The sequence below is a fragment of the Myotis yumanensis genome, unplaced genomic scaffold (assembly GCF_028538775.1).
Source record: "Myotis yumanensis isolate MYYU_CA2020_CCGP unplaced genomic scaffold, mMyoYum1.0.hap1 SCAF_16, whole genome shotgun sequence".
NCBI classification, from domain to species: Eukaryota; Metazoa; Chordata; class Mammalia; order Chiroptera; family Vespertilionidae; genus Myotis; species Myotis yumanensis.
The window spans coordinates 33,463,852-33,481,392 of NW_027223767.1; the positions used below are offsets into that span (position 1 = coordinate 33,463,852).

Here is a 17,541-nt window from a genome sequence, read left to right on the forward strand (position 1 = left end):
TTCACTATTGTGATCTCTTAAAGTCTCTCTACTTTAGTGTTCTCATTTTTATTCCTATGGTGAACTTAAATGGTTATTAAGGGTCTTGTTTTGGCTTTTCAGTGGGCAACCACTCTATCATCTCTGAATGTTAAAGGTGATCCCACAAAGCTCAGAGAAGAGGCAATATGGTAAGGACCAACTTTAAAGTTTGCGATACCGACAACAATGATCAACACTTTGAAGCAAGATGAATAAATTAAATTTCTTGGTTAGACATTAAAGCATTCTTGCCAAGAATAAGTGTACACTGTATGGAGGGATATTTGCTTCCTAAATATGAGTCCCAATATGTCCATTACATTTGTTTATGGGAGACACTGCAAGTTTAAGGTAATTTACATTCCTTGGCAATCAAGTTATTCTGTTATAGGCAATGTCTTTTATTGTTCCATCTGGCACTTTCTAACACCATTCTTGAAGAACCTAGAAATGAAGGTCAGTCACTCTGTTTATCAGGAACAGAACCAAATAAAACAAAATTCTGAAAAAATGACCAAGAAATTCTGGTTCATCACTATTTTCCATATCTAATGGTTCCTTCAGATAAAACATAACTCTTCCTTCCATGATAGTTTTCCAGCAAAGGGAGATTAAAGAAAAAAGAAAGTTCCCCACCCTACCCCCTAAATTGTCATTCATACTGGTGAAGGAGCCAGTCTTGTTAGCAGCTAAATATTGCACTGCCTTTCATTCTGTGTACAGTCAGGGTCCAATGAAAGTGGCATACTCATGGTGTAAGTCATGGATGATGACACTGCCGGCTCAAGAGTGAAGACTCAGTATATGGAAGGACAAGAAACATGTCAGCACTAATCACACATCCAGTTGTAAAAGTCTGATTTGCAGAAGTTAAAATTCATCACTTTCAGCTGCATGAAGTTGTGTGTCGTCCGCATCTGTCATGCTGCTCTCCTGGGATTCATCAGTTCCCACTTAAAAAAATAAAACAAAAAGTCTATAGTAAGGTGTCTGACAAATATTTCTTGTTGTTCATGAAAACAAGGAAAACTACCATACTCAGAGATATGAGACTTTAAAGGTCCTTAAAAATCCCAGTATCCTTTCAAAAAAAAGGATCCCGATATCCTTTAGTAAGATACAGTTCAAGCTCCTTATTTTACAGCAAAGTCTGAGATTAGTTTATTGCATTTAACCTTTAGTTAGAGTTTTACTAGTAACTACTAAAACTACCTCTCCCTAAGGAATTCCTCATTCTTACCCTAGGAATTAGAACTAGTTTTCTAAGGCATTAAAAAAAGATTAACATTTCCTTCACTTTGGGGTTAGTCCCTGCTAGTCCAAAGAAATATAAAATTTAAAATTCAGTTTTAAAAGGGTTATTGGGATTATAGAAATTATAATTTTAATCAAAGCCTTTCACCAAGTTTTTTGGAACAAGGGCATCTTAGTTCATCTCATCAGAAGTCACTCAATTTTCTTATTAAAGAATGTTGACACATTAAGTCTTGGTTCTTCACTGGTTATTTTAAGATATACATTCAATTTAGGGATAGAGTATTTACTGCCTTAAACTATAATTCTTTTGTTCCCTCCTCTTTTTTTGACCTGGATTTTGAATTTGCCAGAGCTACCCAGAATTTGAATAGCCACTACTAAAGGTCTGTCGATAACTTAAAATGTGCACAAATTGATTATTCATTCACATAGCACTTATGTTTTCAACATACCATCACATCTATCATCTTCCCTTCCCCACCCCAAACACATTCCTAAAAAGCAATAAGACAGGCATTAGTTACATATTACAATATAAACTGGGGCCCAGGTAAAAATAAGCAATGAAACTAGTTATCTGACTCCATATGTACTTTCTTATTTTATCATCCTGTCCAATTTCCCTAAAATTCCATTTAGTACAAAGAATACACCATAGTTAGAAAAATAAAATTAAAGAAACATCTTTACTCTGATGTGGTGTTTCACTGGTTCTCTGGTTTGAGTAATTGTAAACAAACCTAATTCATATGGACAATACTCACTGATCTGTTCTTCTTGGGTTATTGGCTCCTCATCATCTGGAAGGTAACGCTTATCAATTGCCTCTTTAATCTGGTTATTGGCTCCTTTAGGATCTAAATCCATAGCCCAAGAGAAATTCATCAGGGCGAGGTGTGTCTGACCTAACTTCTTGTAAACCTAAAAATAAACAGCAGCACTACATTTTTCATTAAGTTATGAGCTTCAACTGTAAAATCCTAAACATTTATAATTTAAATTAGGCTCCTGATTTATATACTATAAACCCATTCTGATGACTAGGACATTTAAATCCTATAGAAGAAAGAACTCATGTCAACTTTTGAGTTCCTTTTAATATATTCAGATATTACTTTTAGAATTCCTTGCCTATATCTCTTAGATAGTGAGATTCCAATAAAATCTTGCTCTAAATGGAACAATGACAATGGAAAAAAAATGGACTATAAAAGCTTGATTAGCATTCATTTATACTGGTTTTTAAAAGAAGTTATTTCAACTCTCAACATCTACCCATTGTTACCAACTACCTTAACTAACTGGCATCTGGAAGCCCAGTCTGTATTGTCATGAATTTTCTTCTTTTGGTAAGTATTTTATTGATAATTGGAAGCTCAGGGCTTTCTGTAAGGTAGTCTCAAGTTATGAATTCATTACTGGTCATTGGCTACAAGTGCTAATTAACTTCCAAAGCCATAGTAGGATTAGAGTTATGGGATGTGTGTACTTGCCCGTTCATTGGGATATTATCTTTTTAAATGTTAAAACTAAATCCATTCTTTATTCCCAGAGCATTTAGTTCAGAACTCCAGTTGAATTTGCTCCATAGATGTTGCACAATAAGCATTATATTTATTCTCCAAAAGTTAATACTTGTTATCAAAGCCACAGTAGGACCATGGCCCCAGGGCCCCAATTTTTACCTTTCCTATTAAGAAGTACACAAGGGATTCTTTGGGAACAATTTGTTTCAATTCTTCAAGTTCTTGTAAAGCAGACTGAAAAATGCAAAGGAAAACAACATCATCTTAACTAAAGCTTAACTTAAGCAATACAAACCCGAAGACTATTAAAACATATATCTCTTACCTTATATTTTTCATTTGCAAATAAAACTGAGGCTCTGTGAAATTTGCATAGAGGGTTCTTAGGATCAATAACAATGGCTTTGTTTAGGGTATCCAAAGCCTTCTCAGATTTTTTCAGTGCATGCTGAACCTGTAAGAAATAAAGATCCTAACTGATGTTTCCTTCCAATATATATATGGCCAATATGAAAGTGTCCCCTCAGGAGTTCGACCAGGAGTTTGATCACTCGCTATGACATGCACTGACCAACAGGGGGCGGCACAGAACGAAGGAAAGCTGGGGCCAGCAGCTTGGGAAGGAAGGCCCTGGCCAGCAGCCGAAAGGCCCTGATCATCCCTGATCGCCAGCCAGGCCCAGGGACCCTGCCCATGCACGAATTTCATGCACCAGGCATCTAGTATATATATATATATTTTTAATTAATTTCAGAGAGGAAGGGAGAGGGAAAGAGAGATAGAAACATCAATGATGAGAGAGAATTATTGATTGGCTGCCTCCTGCAAACCCCCAACTGGGGATCAAGCCCACATTCCAAGCATGTGCCCTGACTGGGAATTGGACCATGACCTCCTGGTTTATAGGTCGATGCTCAATCACTGATCCATGCTGGTTGGGCTCCTTCTAATATTTTTGAAGAAAAGTGAGACCCAAATAATGTGACTCAAAATCAACAGAAAGATAATAAAACTATTAAAGATAAGGTTGTATTGTCCCACCAGATGGTTCACTAGGTTAAGTGAATTTAGTAATTGGTTACTAAACTGTTAGATTATCTCTAAAATCTCCTTCAAGCACTTCACTTTAAAGATGAGAATACTACAGTCCAGAGATGTTAAATAACTTGCTCTGGAATCAGAACCTAGCTCCTATGGTGCCCAATTCACCATTATGTATCCATAATGATAATTAAAATCCTAATTTTAGAGAAGACATTAGGTTTACCTTTAAATCTAAAAGGCAAGAAAAACTTTGGTTTTCCCTTCACAAGAATTTCTGCACTATTTAGCTAAATACTCACATTTCAACAGGTCTATTTATGGTCCTAAGTATTAGGCTTTTTAAAACTGTTTAAAACCATTAGAAGATTTGGCTCTAAACCTTACTAAACTTGTTTCACTCAAAACTATTACATTTCTACCTATTTTAGGAATTGATTATAAAAATAATTCTTCTGTCTTACATATTTGAAAACCATTGATCTGTAATACTAGGGAATAAATTATTTGTTTTAAATAACTTAAAAAAAAACCAAAACAAAACACCAAGCCTCACTATTCATTCATGAGTAGATACTTATATTCTGTTGTGCTCCTCCTTGGATGAATTATATGTTAGAAATAAAGTGGAGTGAATGGATATGGCTGTGGAACAAATATCACTGTAACAAGAATGTGAGAGTAGCTACTGCCAACATCTGGTTGCTAAATTCATCTATGTGATGATCTTTGCAGGTTATTATTACATGTGGCCAAATACTCTGCTCACAGGATTGAAATCCTAAATACTAGTTTTCTAAGAGAGAAAAGCACACTCTCTTATCTGAAAACCTCTTCCAATAAACCAACTCAAAATGTTAAAAACCATCTCTTCCACAATAACTTTAGAAAAAAGCCTATTAAAAAAAAAAAAAGTCCGCCCTAGCTGATTTGACTCAATGGATAGAGTGTCCACCTGCGGACTGAAGGGTCCTGGGTTCAATTCCTGTCAAGGGCACATGTCAGGGTTGCAGGCTCGATCCCCAGTTGGGGGAGTGCAAAAGGCAGCCAATCAATGATTCTCTCTCATCACGGATGTTTCTATCTCTCTCCCCCTCTCCCTTCCTCTCTAAAATCAATTAAAAAAAAAAAAGTCCAATTTTACTAAAGGTTATCAAGAGATACTCAAATTTGATTTCCTCATGTTAAGTGTTGAAAATAATTTTTAATGTCAATATATTTTCTCTATATTTTTGTATAGTGTCTAACTATAAAAGTTATCATGTCAATTTTAAAGAAAGTTACAAAGAACTAGAATTATTCCCCAAAATGAATAGTAAAATTCCAAAGAACATAATTTCCTCATATTGTATGCCCAGTTCCACAAAACCAAACTTGTTGAGAGAAAGATAAAGGGGTAGGGGAGGAAAAGACAGAGGAGAAAGGATTGAGAGGGCAAGAACAAAAAGTTAAGGTATTGTACTTATAGAGAAACTAATAAATGAGATTTTAATAAACAAACATAGCCCTGACTGGTTTGGCTCAGTGGATAGAGCGTCGGCCTGCAGACTCAAGGGTCCCAAGTTCGATTCCGGTCAAGGGCATGTATCTTGGTTGCAGGCACATCCCCAGTAGGGGGTATGCAGGAGGCAGCTGATCAATGTTTCTCTCTCATCGTTGTTTCTAACTCTCTATCCATCTCCCTTCCTCTCTGTAAAAAATCAATAAAACATATAAAAAAACAACAAAAAAAACCCAAACATACCTTCTCTCCTATCAAAATACAACTTGTCATCAGACACATTAAAAAAAAATATATATATATATATATAAATATAAAATTGGTGATCCACATTGCCTTATAAGAATTTTAGGCTAAAACATAGGAAACCATTTGCCTTAGAATATTAATTACTTAATTTAGAGCTAAATATTAACATGAAAAAGTACTTTCAAAAATATTAAGTATCTAATGTGAGTCTCATAAGATCCCTAGGAGGTAGGCAAGGTGGTATTGCCATTCATAAAATAGAAGCTCAGAGAAATTAAGTGACTTGTCTAAGAAATAAGGATACGCCAGTTATTTCTCTTTATGCCAAGCAAAACATAGTATTTTTGGCTGTAAAAGAATCCAGGATATTGTTTCAAGAATAACAATAACAAAAAAGCCCTAATTCTTATTATAGCAATCAAGTCAATAAGAAACACATTTCAAAAGGGAGATTGATTGAACAATGTTTAGAAAGCTACTTACTACTCCAATGTGGCAAAGTAAAACTGAACTTTGAGGGTTGATATCAAGTGCTTTCTGGAAATGCATTTCTGCAAGGCTGAATTTTTCTTGCTTATAATAAATCATTCCTAAACCATACCTGAAAGTATAAAAGTATATTTTAGGGATATAAACTTTGGTGGCTAATTTAGTTCAACTAATAAAAGAATTATGTATGGAATTTAATAAACCAGTAGAAAAATAGAAAAACCATCAAAGCATTTTAGACAAGGCACTTTTACAAGTGATAACAATAAAATCAATCAATCAAATAAAACTATGACGATGTGGGGGGGGGGGGGGGGGGGGGAGGAGGGGGAAGAAACCACATCCTTAAACCATATCCTTAAGCCAATCAAGATTTAATAGCTGCTTTGTAATGAGTGGTTATTATGTGTGTGCCAATAACTTTGTTAAATTCTTCACATAAATTATCTCATTTAATCCTAGGAGGAACCAAGGAAATTAGTACTGTTATCATTCACATTTTCAAGTAAGAAAACTGAGGCTTAGAAAAGTTAACTTGTCCAAAAAATATACCTAATAAGAATTCTAACTAGATTCTTCTTTGATTCTAAACCCTAAACTCCTTACAATGCTATTTCCATATTCTTTTTTTTCTATTTCCATATTCTTAGTCCAAATATGTATGTATTTTATATAATTACAATATGCATAGTGTCATGTTCTGCTTCTCTCTTTCCACTTACTATATCAAAAACATGCTCCTATAGATCTCAAAATTATAAATTTTAATGACTATGTAATGACATATTAAGTTGATATAGAGGTATTTCTCCTGAATTTTCAAAACATCAAATGATGGGGGGATAAGGACACACATGTAATACCTCAATCAATAAAGAAAAAAAAAATCAAATGAACACAATGTGACTGATTTACATTAAGGAAACTCTCTTGACTATAACTAGATGATGATGATGGGGAATAAGCACCAAATGAATAAGAAGAAAATCATACTGTATCTGCTTTAAGTGGCTTTGTTGATCACATAATGGTATTAGAGGTAAAGAAAGGGTATAAAAAGCTCTGTTCTTTTTTTTATAATTTTTAAAATATATTTTAAAAATTGATTTCAGAGCGGAAGGGAGAGGGAGAGAGAGAATCATTGATTGGCTGCCTCCAGCACGCCCCCTAACAGAGATTGAGCCCGAAACCTGGGCATGTGTCCTTAATGGGAATCAAACCTGGGACCCTTCAGTCCACAAGTGGATGCTCTATACATTAAACCAAACCGGCTAGGGCAAAAGCTCTATTCTAATAATGGTGAAGGTGGGGATAAGAAAAGACTATTTACTTTGGAGTTTGAATAATAAAGGTCTGCCTCCCTAAACATTCCTTCTTTTTCCCAAATGAAACAATTATTTTTACAACATGATTTTTGATATGGTAAAGTTTTTTTAAGAATAAAATATAGCAGGACAGACACTACACATCTAAAAAAAACAACCAAGTCCTATTAAGAACTAAATTCTTAAAATATTAGAGAACTTTATATTTATATGAAGAAAAGTCAATGTTGGAAAGGCCTGACTGTTTAATATACCAGCGGAAGCTAGCACTTATCAGGCCATCTTACAAGCAATATTGACTATTTAGAAATGAGATAAAATTCATTAAAAATATACATAAATAAAAAACTATTTTAGGAACCTAGTGCTTCTGATTTAGTGAGAAACAGAATAAAATTCAACTGCTATAATGATTAACCCAAAAGATAAAAAACATAAACATGTCTGACAAAAACTATCACAGAATTACAATACCGAAATAACATTTCTTGATATTTGAACTATGAAGTCAGTCAAGAAAAACACAACAAAACATCAACAGTAAATATAGTGCTGAGGCAGAAATAAGAACAAACTCTCCCATGTTTTCTTCATTTGATAACAATATATGCCAGGTAGTAATTTCCTATTTGTCTACTTGTGTACAAGTACAAAAAAGTAAAACCTGCCCGGCCGGAGTGGCTCAGTGGTTGAGTGTTGACTTATGAACTAGGAGGTCACAGTTCAATTCCCAATCAGGGCATATGCTCGGGTTTGTGAGCTCGATCCCCAGTGTGGGGCATGCAGGAGGGAGCTGATCAATGATACTCTCTCATCATTGATATATCTATCTTTCTCCCTCTCCCTTCTTCTCTGAAATCAATAAAAATATATTTTAATAAAAAAAGTAAAACCCGAGTTCTTAATAAACTTAATTAACTAAAACTAGTACTTAATAAACTAGAATACTACCAGAGATTAACAATTAGTATAGAGTTTCAATGCTTATATTCTACTATCCAATGGATGAATTATACTATTTTTCTTCATTTTTCATCCTAATCACCATTTTAGTGTTCTAAAAAAAAAGTAACAAATCAAAGTAACAAAATCAATTATTTGCAAAAGTCTGATAGGTGAAACTGCTGAGGATAAGGACCTAGTATTCTATTATGATTAGTTAATTGAAGAGTTTGTTAAAGGTATAAACTTCACACAAAAAACATTTTGGTTAGATGTTACCAACCAGTATGTACCACTCTTAAGTATTAGTAATCAAATTCATGACAACAGAGAGCTATCTAATCAGAAAAAATCACTAAGTATCAGCCCCATTAATAAGACATTGTCTTTGCACTTCATTAGCACTTACCATGCATTATAATGTCTAGGATTGACTCTGATAGCATTTCGAAAACAAGCTAATGCTTTGTCTAATTCTTCAGTTAAGACAAACTCATGCCCTAATAGAGTATAGGCATAAGCATAATTTGGATCAACCTGGATAGCTCTCTGGAAGAATTTAATTGCAATATCATGTTCCCGTTGCAAACTGAAACAGTTCCCTGCAGCACACCAGGCCTTAAAAATATGGAAAAAAAACACACAAATGCACAATTAACTTTTTGTTTTATTTTTTCTAACAAACAAATCTATGGCTAAAATTAGTACAGAAAAATACAAACTGAACAGTTTTAACAGATATAGTCAATCCTCATTATTCACGGACTCCATATTTGCAAAATTGCCTACTTGCTTAAATTTAAAAACCCAAACCAATAGTTGCAGTGCTTTAATGGACCCAAAATATGGGTTGCCTAACAAGTATATTCTCAGTTGAGGTAAAAAAAAAGGCAACTCTCTACCTTATTTTCACAGGTCAGTGACCAAAAGACAGAGACCATGGGCGGGGGGGGGGGGGGGGGGCGCAGTGTATGAAGGGCTCGGATTCTGGGACCAGATGGACAGTTTGAATCCCAACTCTGGCACCTGTTTGTATGGTGGCCTCAGAAAGGCACCTTAACACTTCTGCACCTCATTTTCTCTTTTGTAAAATAAACAGAATGTATCAGGCTGAGTTGTTTTTAGGATATAAGATTATAATCTATAATCAGGGTAGGAGCATGTGCACACATGTGCGCATGTGTTTATTTCTCCAAATAGCAATGGTTCAGTATATGCTAACTCATTGTTCTTGAAGACTAGCCTATATAATAAAAGGCTAATATGCATATTGTCCCCTCAACTGGGAGTTCAACCGGGCTGGCCAACCATCCGCGACCCCTCCCCCCAATCGGACTCCACCTGTGCACGATTCATGCACCAGGCCTCTAGTAGAACATAACTACCAAATATAATAGGAATTGACTTTTACATTCTAAGTTTAAATGTTATAAAATTACCACTAAATATTCTTGAGATACACTAAAATACAATTCTTACATGATTGTACCATGTAAATGAATTTATCTATGTCTTAAACTGAATTAAAATCACTATTTTCTTTCAATTTAAAATGCCCAATATTCAATCTATTTAATTTCTGGTTAATGAACTCTAATCTTGGTGATAACAGCAATTTTAACACAGCCAAAACTCTATTGATCCTAAATGAAATACCTACTTTGTTATTTTCCTATTTAAGAATCTGTACCATCTATTTCAGGACTCTCTTCTTTTCTGAGTCCTGCCTATAGAGAAGGGTATGGGTAATATTAAATGGCATTTGAATTATTTAGTTCATCTCAATTTTGTAAGGATGATAAAAAAAATAGCTAAAATAGCTAAATAAGCAAAGTGTTTCAGTAACATACCTCTGGTGAATTTTTATCCATGTCTGTTAAGTCTTTTGAAAGAACTGAAAGAGCAACATCCTTTTGAAGATGCCACAGTGTTGTAGAGTAGATCTCCATGCCTTCAACTCTGTAATTCTCAATTCTTCTAACCTCTGAGAATATTCTTTCAGCCTGAAATACAAAAACTAGTAAGGGGAAAACAAGTTGACACAATTTACATATATATAGGAAGAGCACTGGGCACTCTTCTCATAGGAACTTCATGTTGCCTTGTTTTATGATTGTGTGAGTTAGTAATAACACAAGGCCAAACTAAGCAAATTTTCATGGCAGGTCAAATGTTGATGTAATCACATTCACACTTAACTTAGTTTTTATATACAAGTCATAGTAGAAACATGAATTCTGAAAAGAAAACTTAAGTTTCCACACACACAAAAAGATCTATTCAAAGTTACGATTTTAAAAGGACAAGTCAATTATTTTATTCTTAAAAACCACATTTCAAAGTTTTAATAATGGCTTTACAGAATAACTTTCCCTCAGGAAAGATGAGAGAAGAATGACTTCTGTAACAAAAAAAATATCTATTTTTATACTGACTTTTATTAAGAGGTTGGGTTGAAAACTTTAAAGGAAAAACAGGTTCTGGCATGTTAAGCATGTACTATTCCCACCAATGTCACATCTGCCAGAAATTGTCCCTATCTAGTAATTCTTTTTTCCTTTGTGGCACTCTCTTGACTTAGGGTCCATCCTGAGCTATCAGATCAAATTATTTCCTCACCACACTCACAGCTCCCAGAGCTGTGCTTCTCTCCCCCTGGAGTTTGAGACTTTGGGGTATATAAAACCAATTAGTTCCTTCATTTATCAATTCAGTAAGTTCAAAATTCTGAAAGTGAAGTTTAGAATTAAAGAATATATGGTCTGTTCTTAATGAAATTAAGAAGACATAATATAAGAAAATAATATTTCTAAAACCAGGAACTTAATTCTAAGAAATGGCCATGTATTATCTAGGATAGCTTGATAACTTGTAAATTCCCTGAAATCCTCTATAAGTTATACAGATACAATTTTTTTGTATAAGAAGACAGACCTAACTATCAGCCAAATACAGATTTTGGAAATGTTTGTTTTCAAATTTTCAGAATCTATTGTTTCTTCTGAAAAGTAACTGTGGCATAGACAAGAAAATATTTTAAAAATCATAACTTTAAGTTGAAACAAAGGCTTTCTTCAGTTAAATATCTAGGTGTATACCTGCTCTATAATTAGGGGAAACAACACAATTAATGTATCTTAAAGTACTTGTAAAACAATAAATTAGAAATAATTTTGAAAAGGGTTTGCCAAACAACTTTTGACTGTGTACCAGTAAAGGACCATAATCCAAACATGGATCTTCTAGCAATGAATAAGACTATCTACAGTTCTTTTTCTCTTTACTCCACAAAATTACACAAACAGATAACTTCTGCATTTATTCTTTATCTGGAAGAACAACACTCCACCACTAGATCTTTATATGGCTCCTAAAGGGAGGAGTAAAGTTCTTGCTCTGAGCACACTTTTTTTTTTTTTTTTTTTACAGAGAGGAAGGGAGAGGGATAGAGAGTTAGAAACATCGATGAGAGAGAAACATCGATCAGCTGCCTCCTGTACACCCCCTACTGGGGATGTGCCTGCAACCAAGGTACATGCCCTTGACTGGAATCAAACCTGGGACCCTTGAGTCCGCTCTATCCACTGAGCCAAACCGGTTATGGCTGAGCACACTTTTTTTAAAAAAGCACCATAATTCACTGTCCCTCAATATCCTTACCATGCTTCATTTTTTTTCTTCATATAACTTACTGCTATCCATCCTATATAATAAAAGGCTAATGTGCAAATCGACTGAATGGAGGAACGACCGGTTGCTATGATGTGCACTGACCACCAGGGGGCAGACACTCAAAGAAGGAGCTGCCCCCTGGTGGTCAGTACGCTCCCACAGGGGAGCGCCGCTAAGCCAGAAGCCCAGAAGCTGGCCTCATGGCTGGGGAGCGCAGCGGTGGTGGTGGGAGCCTCTCCCACCTCTGCGGCAGCACTAAGGATTCCCGACTGACATCCACGGAGCAGGCCTAAGCTGTCAGTCGAACATCTCCCAAGGGCTCCCGGGCTGCGAGAGGGCGCAGGCTGGGCTGAGGGACCCCTTGAGTACATGAATCTCATGCACTGGGCCTCTAGTCTTTATATATTTATTGGCTTATAATCTGTCTTTTATTAGAATTAGAATGTAAACTATGAAAGCAAGCAATCATCTGTCTAGCTGTATTATAGAATCTAGAAGACAGACTAGGACAGTGGTCGGCAAACTGCGGCTCACGAGCCACATGCGGCTCTTTGGCCCCTTGAGTGTGGCTCTTCCACAAAATACCATGTGAGGGCGCGCACGTACAGTGCAATTGAAACTTCGTGGCCCATGCGCAGAAGTTGGTATTTTGTCTCTAAATAATGTCTCTAAATAAACCTACATGTCTATGAAAACTGAAGCTTTTGTTTTTTTGCATCCCACATAAACTTAAACCTTGTTTATTTGGCCTGTGTTAGCCTTTTGAGTTTGACATGCTTGATATAGAGGTTTCTTAAAATTTTGTTTTTAAGTTTACAGGGTGAGGGAAGAAAATGCTTTGGAAGTAGGGAAGACATTTAAATTACCATTACAATTTTCTTTGGCTTTAGGTTAATCATCCTCTCCATTTCTACTATAAATAAATAATTTAAGCAACAAATATAATTAAAATTAAAAAGCTAAAAGCCTTGTGATAAAGACATTGTGTCCTTGATTACAATTTTCTTCATATCATCCCTCAAGTTTATAAAACACTAGAAGCCTGGTGAACGAATTTGTGCACCAGTGGGTCCTTCGGCCTGGCCTGCGGACCGGGCCAAAACCGGCTCTCTGACATCCTCCAAGGGGTCACGGCTTGCAAGAGGGTGCAAGTCTGGCCGAGGGACACTACTAGTGCACGAATGGGGTTGGGGAGGGACGTGGGAGGTTGGCCAGCTGGGGAGGGACTGTGGGAGGGCTCCAGGGCGTGTCCGGCTGGTCTCACTCAGTCCCGATCATCTGGACCCCAGCAGCAAGTTAACCCTCTGGTCAGAGTGTCTGTCCCTGGTGGTCAGTGCACGTCATAGCGACTGGTCGACCAGTTGACTGTCTGCCCCTGGTGGTCAGTGCCTGTCATAGCGAGCAGTTGAGTGGCCTTAGCATATCATGGGCATATTACCCTTTGAGTGGTTGAACAGCCAACTGGTCAACTGGACACTTAGCATATCAGGCTTTTATTATATAGGATATGAAATGCCAAATATTCATCCCAGTAAGAACTCTGAATATAGTAGAAAGAATTTTTACTAGAAATATCTATTACATGGTAAATATACTGTATATTTTCAGATTCAACTGAGTACAAATGTTCCAAATAAGAATGTATGCTCCCCCCCTCCCCCCCCAAAAAAAGAAGAATATATGGGCCCTGGCCAGTGTGGCTAAGTTGGTTGGTTGGAACAACATTCTGTACACTTAAAGGTTGCCGGTTCAATTCCCAGTCAGGGCACATACTGAGGTTGTGTGTTCAATCCCCAGTCAGGGCAAGTACGGGAGGCAAGCAATGGATGTTTCTATCACATCGATGTCTCTCTCTCTCTTTCTCTCTCTCTCTACCTCCTCGCCTCCTCTCTCTCTCAAATCAATAAAAATATTCTCGGGTGACGATTAAAAGAAAAATGTATGGATGACTTGGGTTGTTCTCTACAAATCTACTTCAAGTAATCCTAAAGAATTTAAATCACTAATCCCTTAACACAAGAAAGAACTGTATTTGTAAATTATAAATAATGAGAAAATATAGACATTACATAATAAATATTGACCTTTTAGATCTAGCCTTGCCAAGCATAGGCATTAATTACATTTCAGTTATGTGTAAAAAGGCATATATAACTGTTTTCTATACTTACTTGCATGTACTCTGAAAGTTCAAAATAGGCCCTTCCAATTTGGCACAGTACCCAACCAGTATTGTAGTGATGAGAAGGTAGGTGGCTCAAGATATTTATAGCTTCTTTGCAGTTGTATGAACACAAAGCTAAATAACCTTTCCCCATTTCACGAAGAAGGCTCATCAAACCTTCTAGGAGAAAACAATGTAGTAAACAAAGGAGAAAAGACAATAAAACAACTTGATTTTCTAGAAAGACTAATTAAAAAATTACCATTAAAAATTCCAACATCTATTTAGATAAAATGAAAGACACTTTAGTGAACATAAAAGAACTTACTTAAAATAGTGAATAAAATACAAAGAAGATATTTAGCATTTAAAACAGACCTGCTGCTGCTTTCTGTAGATTAAATGCCTGGATCTGAGGTGTGATTGTGGAGATTTTCCCTTCTGAAATGATGGAAGAGTCCAATTTTGTAATTTCCAGGCTATCATTTATGTTAGGTTGAGTTATTCCTCCTTTATTAGTTTTACTTTTCGTTTTTCTGTTTGGGATTTTAGGTGGAAACTTCATTTTTAATTTTTTGCTATTCTCCTGTAAAAAGCAGGAAACCCCCACACTTGTTACACTCATGTATTTTAGACATTCCCCGAACCCTTTATCAAATATTAGATAAAAATAAATGTACAATCTTGTGTATAATCTTGACTGATGTATATTTTTCTCAAAAAAAATTTATAAAGATAAGTCTTTAAAGTCATTTAATTTTAAATAATTCTGAAAATAATTCATATTAACCAGTGTTTAAGATAAATTAGCATTAAATGTTGCTCTTTTCTGAAATATCATTTTCATTTATTATTTAAAAAGAAAAGTAGATGCAATACTATTTAATTGTCTCAGAGCATCATAATTAATATGATAAAACTATTGAACTGAATGTCAAAGATTATCCATAATATTTGTCAATGGACCAAGGAAACTTACCAAAGACATAATGAGACCCTTTAATTGTGCAAAGAAATGTGTAAAGAAAAGAAAATTTCCATTTACTCTTCCCCCAATTCTCACCATTGACAACATCTGACATAACCATAGTACATCATCAAATCCAGGAAACTGGAGTTGGTATAATACTATCAACTAAACTACAGACCTTATTTGGATTTCATCAGTTTTTTACATGCATTTTTTGGGGGGAGGGTGGATGTGCATGGTTCTATGAATTTTATAATATGTATAGACTTGTATAATCCACTGCCGCAATAAAAAAGCAGAATATTCTATCAACACAAAGAAATTCCCTTGTGCTATGCTTTAAAAGTCATACCTTCCCCCAGTTCTAACTCCTAAAAACCACTGATCAGTTTTCCAACACAATTTTGTCATTTCAACTAAATTGTAAAATAATAAAGGGCCAAGAAAATTTACAAATGTTATATAGATGGCTCCCCAAATTAAAAAATTTTTACAGTCACTTAATTTATTTATTAGAAATTGAGTCATCAATGAACAGAAATTTTAGAGGGGGAAGCATTACCTTGGTTGTAGAGCTGTCACTAGTAAAAAGTCGTGAACTTCTTCGAGGCAGTGCATTTGGGGGAGATGTGATAGTGGGGCTTAATACCTGAGGTGTTGTACTAAAAAAATATATAAAAATAGACATTCAAAAAAAACTCAGTTTATGACCATAAACTGTTGCTTCCATTCAGGTATATTAAAAAATAAACATTCAACATGTTTGCACTCTAAAGTTGATGAGTTTGGTTAGTCCTTTTCTCGTCCCTCTATGAAAACTCAGATTTAAATACTATTTGTGTTACCATAAAATAATGATTATACTACAGATCTTTGCTCTATCTGAAATTGCCAATTTAAACTTAGAACAATCCACATAAAAATTCTGGGTCAATAAAAGGTAAACATACCTATAAACCAATTATCTCTAGCCCTCATTTGCAATGATAGCAAATTAGAGAAAAAGGTAAAGATAATTGGCAATGGATACTTTAAATGTAGGGACACTTCCCAACAAATACCACCAGAACAACTTATACTTGAGAAGTATTTCCCTACAAATTCAAACACCACATCAAGATTTATAGAACAAAAGAAAGCTAATAATCTCTTGGGTACAGTTTTTACTTTAAAGGCAAATCCTACGATATAAGAATTTCATTCTTAGAAAGCAAACAAACTTAAAACCTGAAATTATCTGACAGTAAGTCAGTCTATGGAGTAAACTGTTTACAATTTATAGAGTTTATGGGAAATCCTAGTAGTTACCTGAGTTTGGGTCAAAGAGACTTTTGAAAAGAGATGTTGACCAGTGAGTAAAGAATATCCAGGTAGTCCTTAATCTTTTCAAAAACCATAATCTCAATGTAGGGGGTTTCAGCAAAAGAGGTCATTTGGGTTAACCAATTAATTTTTTAAATAAATTTTTTAAATTTATTTTTAAAAGCAGTTTAAAGTTCACAGAAATATTGAGGGGGCAGGTACAGAGATTTCCTATATACCCTCTAAACTCCCAAATGCATAGCCTCCCCCATCATCAACATCCCCTCAGAGTGGTACAATTGTTATAGTTGAGGAACCTATATCAACACATCATAATTTTCCAAAGTCCATAGTTCACATTAGAGTTCATTTTTGGTTTTGCACATTCTATGCATTTGAACAAATATACAATGACAGGTAATTATGGTATCATCTAGAATATTTTTACTGTCCTAAAAATCCTCTGTGCTCTGTCTGTTCATCACTCCCTCTCTAACTCCTTGAAACCATTGATCCTTTTACTGTCTCCATATTTTGCTTTTTTGAGAAACCAATTCATTTTCCTTTATTTTGTACTAACTATGTCATTTTTACTACAAATGTGAATGATATTTTTTCAATATTGCCTAATTATAGAAAAAGGTTTTGACTGAGAAGTGGGAAGGAATAATCTCATAGCATGGGGCAGTTTATATGGAAGACAAGCCTGAGAAAGATGCTGAGATTGCTTAAAATGGACAGAAGCCTGCATGAGGTCAACATAAATCTTATAGAGGTAGGAAAAAAATGATTAAGAGGATTCTGGAGTTGGGATGGCTAGAGACAAACTCTTCCTATATTATAATTATCATCAGGGTTCTGTTAGCTCCAAAGGGCAATTTGACAAAAAAAAAAAAAAAAAAAAAAGAAAGAAAAAAGAAAAAATGCTCAAAACCTGACAGTGAACTATTCTTTCAATTACAAAACAGAGGAGAAATAAAAATTTTCTTCTGACATACAAAAAGCTGAAAAAATTCATGATCATCAGACCTACACCACAAGAAAAGTTAAAAGAATTCCTTCATGATGAAGAAAACGGATAC

The 17,541-nt window shown here is 35.1% G+C and overlaps 1 protein-coding gene across 7 annotated transcripts in view; it reads right to left on the reverse strand.

Moving 5' to 3' along the window:
- Positions 1–225: 225 nt before the first annotated feature.
- The window catches only part of CDC27 (cell division cycle 27), a 50,119-nt gene continuing 32,803 nt past the window's right edge, over positions 226–17,541 (reverse strand). For 4 of the 7 annotated variants that reach the window (XM_070392916.1, XM_070392915.1, XM_070392912.1 and 1 more), the window contains 10 exons: positions 15,720–15,819; positions 14,566–14,773; positions 14,195–14,367; positions 10,202–10,354; positions 8,761–8,969; positions 6,079–6,196; positions 3,130–3,258; positions 2,964–3,038; positions 2,043–2,199; positions 226–974 (listed from right to left, as the gene is read on the reverse strand). In XM_070392916.1, the coding sequence (XP_070249017.1) occupies positions 892–974; positions 2,043–2,199; positions 2,964–3,038; positions 3,130–3,258; positions 6,079–6,196; positions 8,761–8,969; positions 10,202–10,354; positions 14,195–14,367; positions 14,566–14,773; positions 15,720–15,819 (1,405 nt within the window). In that variant the 3' untranslated portion in view covers positions 226–891. Of the gene's footprint in view, positions 975–2,042; positions 2,219–2,963; positions 3,039–3,129; positions 3,259–6,078; positions 6,197–8,760; positions 8,970–10,201; positions 10,355–14,194; positions 14,368–14,565; positions 14,774–15,719; positions 15,820–17,541 lie in introns of those variants that run through there. The other 3 variants (XM_070392913.1, XM_070392910.1, XM_070392914.1) reach the window with 2 other exon arrangements.